The 6833-nt window shown below is 52.3% G+C and overlaps 1 protein-coding gene across 5 annotated transcripts in view; it reads right to left on the reverse strand.

The window, feature by feature from the left end:
* SLC22A23 (solute carrier family 22 member 23) overlaps positions 1–6030 on the reverse strand; it is a 113708-nt gene extending 107678 nt beyond the window's left edge. For 3 of the 5 annotated variants that reach the window (XR_008820562.1, XM_056330233.1, XM_056330232.1), the window contains exon 1: positions 4577–5842. Coding sequence is in view for 4 of the 5 variants with exons in the window: in XM_056330233.1 (XP_056186208.1) it covers positions 4577–5116 (540 nt within the window). In the remaining variant the exon portion in view is untranslated. Of the gene's footprint in view, positions 1–4576 lie in introns of all 5 variants that reach the window. The other 2 variants (XM_056330234.1, XM_056330235.1) reach the window with 2 other exon arrangements.
* Between the last annotated feature and the right edge of the window lie 803 nt (positions 6031–6833).

Consider the following 6833-nt stretch of genomic DNA (forward strand, 5'->3'; position numbering starts at 1 on the left):
CCAGGCACAAATGGGAGGCAGTAAGGGTAGAACAGCTCTTACTTTGGGAAGGACCTCATTAGAGTGATCCCTTCAAATTAATTAGGAACTAGACTCTGAAAGTTTACTCGAATTGCACACCTATCCCCTACCCCAAGAAACATCACCCCACAAGCAGTGCCAAACTTATACATTTATCATCACTATTACCACACAGAGATTTTTTTGTTGTACCATTTCTGGCTACTTGCAGATACCTGCAATAATCCCATGAGACATCACCACGGTCTACAGCACATGTCATTGCACAGAGCCAATTCACTTCATTAACCCAGCAGAAAAACCCAGAAAAGAGATGATGTTAATAACAACAATAATAGTAATCATAATAACAACAACAACAATAATAATAATAATGTGTTTAAAGAGTGAGTTTTCTACCAGGTTAGCAAGCCGAATCAGCTCAGGCATGTCCAGGGAAGTGCCAGAACTGCCAGAAAAGCAAGGGAAAGAAAGGCTGGTAGGGCACAGAAGCAAAGAGCATCACATCACAGCCCAAACAGATCCAACTTCACACCAAGACAGCACTGCATGGCAGCGCTGCCCCTGGACCATTTGGCTCTCCCGAATTAAGCTCCACTTTTTCAGAGGGGACAGTTTGCTAGAGGCTCAGCCAAACTGGCAGAAGAATGATCTAATCAGTGGCAAATAGGTAAAATGATGGCACGTTACTTGGGAAAGAAGATGACTCAACCTAAATCAAGCGGGAAGTTGAGAGCCAAGAGAACAGCATTGCAGCAAAACAAGGCATCTGGAGCAGAAGGGCAGCCACAAGAGGAATTCCCTTGTGACTAGACATGAAATATTATTACAGAATTGCTCTGAGTGATTAAAACACAGCCCTCAACTAACCACTTCCCTCTATGCCACCCCCAAGAGGTGGAATGATCTGGAATGCTGTGGGTGCACACCGAGGGATGCTGTGCCATCAACCGCTGCAATTTAATCAAGCCTCAGTCCTTGCCCATTGTCAGCTTTTGGTGTCCATTACACAAATTAGCATTTAGAACTACAAACCACCCCACCGCATAATGGCATGATGTGATTGAACACAGCAGACAGGTCATCCTAGTAACTGAGGGAAAAAACCAACAGCCATCAGTCCTGTAACTAAAAGCCTCTGTGAAAACTTTGCCCCAAGATTACAGCTGGCTTTGCAGATGATCAGAAGCTCCAGGCACTAAAGGAGTTGAGTGAGTTAGAAAGGTCCCTGCTGAGTACACACTCCAACCTCCTGCCAGGCTTCAACGCTATGTTATGTTTAGTTAGCATTAATGCAACAACCAACATAATGACAATAATTTACTTGAAGTATCACTTTGCAAATGGGTAAAATAAGACCGTAGGTTTTCCCACGGCAAAAAAGAAGAGTATTTCTCAGCATCCTTCCTTTGGACTGTGGCAAGATACATAGGCCATTTAAAAGACAATTCTGGGTTTTTTTACTAGCCTTTTGCCTAAAGGCTAGCTCAGGGTACATATCTCAAACAATACACATGTGCTCTGTTTATAGCAGTGTGGTAATGGCGATGTTGTGATAAAAAACAGGTGAAAATCCTCAAATAAGCATTTAGCAGTGAAAAAAGCCTTACAAGCGAATTGTCCTAAAGGAAAATATTTATGTACAAACCAAGCTAAAGTCCAAGATTTATGTACCAAGTCAGGGCATTAGCTCAGATGGGTGATTTAATATGGCCACTGGAATCCCTGTGGTTAAATTATGCATCTGACCTCTTCGCTATATGTATTTCAACAGCGTTAAATAATAAGCAGTACGCCCTTTATTACCATTTCCAGTTCTAATGACTGGCAGCACTATAAAAAGTACCGTTCCCAGTGACTCAGTCAAGGAGGTCAGGACAGTGGCAGCACCAAGCGTGGCAATGCCACTCTTCAAGGAAGGTGCAATGCCACCCTTGGCTCCAGCGAAGACTCAAGGAGAAGCGGGGCTAAGCAAAGCACAGCTGGAAACAGCAAAACCTCCACTACATCAATCCCAAGCATGACACAGGCTAGAAGAAAAAGGGCATCAGGGAAGGGAGAGCTGAGAAAGCCTGGACAGAGAAGCACCAGCTGCTGAAGGGTACCAGTAGGAGAGTGGATATGGAGACAGTGAAACTTCACACAGTTTAAGGACAGCTATCTGCTCCCAAGGAACAGAGGACAGTGACATCTCACACGCACGTATATGAACAAAATGCAGAACGGGAAATATGCTTTGTGCTAAATAACCACAATTGTTTCATTGTTTCTGAAGACGATGCAACAATGGAGCACCCAGCAGTGATTAGCTTGGACTGCTGAAGATGAGAACAAGGGGATTTACTGGCAAAACAGAAGTGCATTTTTTATTAATATACTTTTGGCTCTCTTTACAATATTTCAATATAACCCTGGCTACTACACAGATGACCGTATTTTAGACTAAGATTTAATAAATCTCTATTTAGAAAGATGAGAACATTGCATAATACATTACAGAAACAGATGTATTTTTGAGGGGACTTAAGGGAGATCTGAACATCCAGTCTTCTGAATTTATCCAGGGCTGCTCCTTCTCACAAAGGACAGTAAGATGCATGTAAGAGAAGTCAGCAGTTACGAGAATTGCTCCCACAGTATCAGAGCTCCTGGGGGTTTATAAGAAAGGAAGTCCAAATTAAGCTACACTGATATTCTGCCTGGGGTTTTCCTCTTTCTTCATTAGGATAAAAACAGACAACACACCCACCCAGAAAACCCCCAAAACAAACCCAAAGCACAAACGAAGCAGGAATCCTGACCCTGAGAAAACAGCCTAATTATAATTTAGCAGGATTACAAATCAAAGCAAAAAAGCTGCCAAGTTTTTTGGAGTAAGCATACAAAAAAATAAAAACTCTACACTGGAAAAACCCGTAGTCTCAAAAGACGGCTATTTTTCTTTCTAATAGAAAACAAGACAGCAGGGACCACAGATGTTTATTTATCCCTTAAAATTGATCTGCCCTTTACCACAAGTTCTTCCAAAGAACGCTTTTTTTTATTGTTTTTAAAGAAGCATGCAAGATAGCAAACTAACTCTCCCTCGACCTTTTGTGGCCAACTTGATGACGACCTTCAAAAGATTCAAACATTAAAAAAAAAATTCTTTTACAGTGTCACTAAAAAGAAATATTTCAAGATCATCTTTTTTGCGCTTAAGCATCAGCATTAAACCCTAAAACACATGAATAGCTCAGTCCTAGTTATAAACAGAAGAAAATATGCCTCTCAAATGTCAAATTTCATTATTCACTGCTACATCACCAACCATTCAAGTCCACCATGTGCCTGTATTTTTCTCATGAAAGGCGTGTAGCTGGATTTTTTTTTTAATACATTCTGGGTTCAAGGTTTTGAGGGATTTGCATTACCTGCTTTTTCCCTGCTGCACATGCTTTCAAGGCACACAAGAGAAACTGAAATGATTTTTCAATGATTAAATATGAACACATGCTGGCTGACCAAAGCACAACTGCACTGGTCATCTGATTATTGCTGCAATTCTTTCTCCCAGCTAGATAAACACAGTTAATCTAAAACACTGCTCTCAGGCAGGAAGTAATTTTTGCTGATCTCAGGGAGGGGGTCTTGAGATTAAGGGAACTACTTTCCTGGTATAACAGTTGCATTTTACATTTCCAAGAGCTCCAGTTGCTTGTCAATACCAACGAGGCCCATCCACAGCTGGCAGGGCTTTCGCAGGGCCGGTACCATAAACATGCAAAAGCTTTCAGGTGAAAAGGCAGGCGTGTTTTTGCATGCACTACTCAGCAAATATAAAGTAAGAGCAGAAAGCGGCGCATTCCTCCTCACTAGAAATTTTCCACCTTAGCCATTACATTAGGAAACACAAAACAGCAGTATGCACTTTCTGCCTCTGGAGGACAACAACTTGTGTGAGACATTTCTTCTTTTATTGCTCTACCAAAACAGTTATCAAGGGAATAAGTACAAAACGAGAAGGATTTGGCAGAACTTTGTCTCATTTTCCTCCCAACAGTGACCACCTCATCAGCATCCCCAAAAGTCAACCTGGTTTTTGGTTTGTGCGGCTGGTTTGGTACGCTTGCACAAAGATGAGCGATATCACAACCACAGCCTTCTCCACAAGCCTTTCCCCTCGCAGTGGCGATACTGGCCCGCAGCATCTCTTCCGCAGATGCCCACGTCCCGAGACGGCAGGCCAGCTGACACCGCTGGGATCCCCAAGAGCCACCGGGAACTCTATTCCAGGATCTAACTTTGCAGCTCAGTGCCGCAGCCAGCACCCAGGTACAAACCCACCGGCCGGACGCCCAGGGAGGGAAAGGATTACGGGGATGCAGGACTGCTCCTGGCGGGAGGGTGACCCGCGGGGTGCCTGATGGACGGGCAGATCCGCATCGCCTCCAGCTGTGCCCCTCGCCCTGGGGACACACACTACACAGGGTGTGCCGAGGGGTGCCGGGGGAGGGCCGGGGGGGTCCGCGAGGGCTGGACGGGGAGCGGGGCTGAGGGAAGCCGCCTGTCTCACCTTGCTCACGACGTTTTGGACGAGGCCGGCTCGGATGCGGTAGTGCCACTCGTGGCAGTCGCACTCGCTGGCGTTGCCCCCCGCGGGGGTGGGCAGCCCGGGCGGGGGGAAGATGCTGCCGTTGCCGCTGCGGTTGGCGTGGCCAGGCGCCAGCGACCCGCTCCAGTTGCCCTGCCCGTCCGCCTCCCGGCACCAGAAGTCGGGCTGGTCCAGGAGGAAGGAGTCCGAGAACTTGCTGAAGCCGATGAAGAGGGCCGGCACCCAGGTGAGCAGCACCAGGGTCCGCTGGTACCCGCCGCCCAGCCCCCCGAGGAAGGGCAGCACCGAGCCGTCGTAGTCGAGGAGCAGCGGGCTGCAGGCGGCGGCGGGCGGCGGTGGCAGCACCGGCACCGCCTGGATCTCGGCCCCGGCGGCGCTGGCGGGGGGCGGCCCCGGGGGGGCGGCGGCGGCGCCCCCCCCCACGGCCCCCGGCACCGAGCCGTTCTCCTCCGGCAGCGGCCGGCCCCCGCCGCCCGCCTCACGGCGCCGGTCTATCGCCATCCAGCCGCCCGGGGGGGCTCACATAGGGGGGGGCTGGGGCAGCCCCGGCTCCTTCGCGAGTCCTTCCCTCCCGCTCCTCCGCGCACACACACCTTGCAACGTAATCTATCGCACACACGCTCCCAGCCGGCGCCGGCAGGATACGGATGGGGGAGGGAGGGAGGAAAGGAGGGGAGGAAGGAGAGGGGCGAAGAAAGGGGGGGGCACCGGGCGAGCCCCTCGCTCGCTCCCCTTCTCACCCGCACCCTGCGGCCACGAACCGCTGCAGCTGCCGGCGGTGCCCCCCCTCCCCTCGCCTGTGCGTCAAGCTGCACTCATCCCAGCTCTCCCTTCCCCCCTCCGAGAGGCACCGCCGAAAATAAAAGGAAGGATCCAGCCGGATCCGAGCATGCAATGGGCCAAAGCGGGGGAAGAAAAGGGAGGAAAGAAAAAAAGAAAAAACAAACCAAAACCCCAAACCAACCGAACACAAAACACCCTGCGAACCAAACCCTGCAACAACAAACCAAGCAAAACCGGTGCAGCAAGGCTGTACGAACACGCCTCCTCTCCCGGTTTTGGTGAGGAGGAGGAGGAGGAGGGAGGGAGGAGAGGGAAGGCAAAGGAAGGAGGAGAGGAAAATAACAGCTCCCGACGCGGCTTCCCCGCTTCCCGCACAGCTAAGGGTCCCCCCCCGGCCGCGGCAGCAGCGGCGGCGGCAGCCCCCAGCACCCCCCCGCCGGCCCCTCGCAGCCCCCCGTCCCGCACATCTGGCTCTGCAGCACGGGGCCCCGCCGGCCCCTCCGCGGCCCGGGCTGCGGGGACCGCCGCCGCCGTGCGCCTCCCGCCGCAGCCCGCTGGCCGCACCTTCCGAGGCGGGCAGCCCGCCCGGCCCGCGCCCTCCAGCTCCCGGCAGCCCCCACCTGCCGGCCCGGCCCCGCCGCCGCCCCCCGCTCCGCCCCCGCCGTGCCGGGCGGCCCCGCACCTGCTCCCGCCGCGCCGCCGGCCCGGCCCGGCCCCCTGCAGGGACCCGCCGCCGCCGGGGGCGGGACGGCGCCGCGGGGCGGGGAGGGCGCGGGGCGGCCCCGTGCGGGCTCCGCGCCGCCCCGCGGCCGCGCACCGCTCCGGCGGGCCGGGGCCGGGGGAGGGCAGGGCGAGGGCCGGGGCCGGGGCGCGCTCCCCCGCAGCGCGCTGCGATTTCCATATCAATTATTCACGCGGTGCGCCGTGAATAACGCAGCCGGGCTGCAGCCGGGCCGGAGCAGCCGAGCCGCGGGAGCGCCCGGGTGGCGGGAGCGGGGGCAGCCCGCAGGGAAGGAGTGAAAGTCGAAGGGGACATTTGCGAGACCCGGAGCGGTGCGGGAAGGTGTGCCTGCATCGCCTTGGCTGGCCTGCCGAATTGGCGCACACTAGGAAAAAAAATTTACGCCTGACATTAATTGTAAAACAGACATTTCAAATTTGTGACGGTTATTTTTATGTTAAGCTAAATTTACTTCAGCGTGTAAGCGCCTCGGATTATTTTCATCGTGTAGCACAGCCCATGCATTACTGAACTGTGCGGTTATTTTTTCCTTTGGAAGAAGGGGAAGAGAGACAACAGATCAATAGGCGCTTGTAGACATGAACATGGCTAGTGAGCAGAAAACACTTGTGTGCATTAGAAGAGGACTGGCGTCATTACCGAATATAAATGGAAGAGCAAGTTGTTGGTGGATTTTCATTTACTTGATCCAGT

The sequence above is a fragment of the Falco biarmicus genome, chromosome 3 (assembly GCF_023638135.1).
Source record: "Falco biarmicus isolate bFalBia1 chromosome 3, bFalBia1.pri, whole genome shotgun sequence".
Taxonomy (NCBI): Eukaryota; Metazoa; Chordata; class Aves; order Falconiformes; family Falconidae; genus Falco; species Falco biarmicus.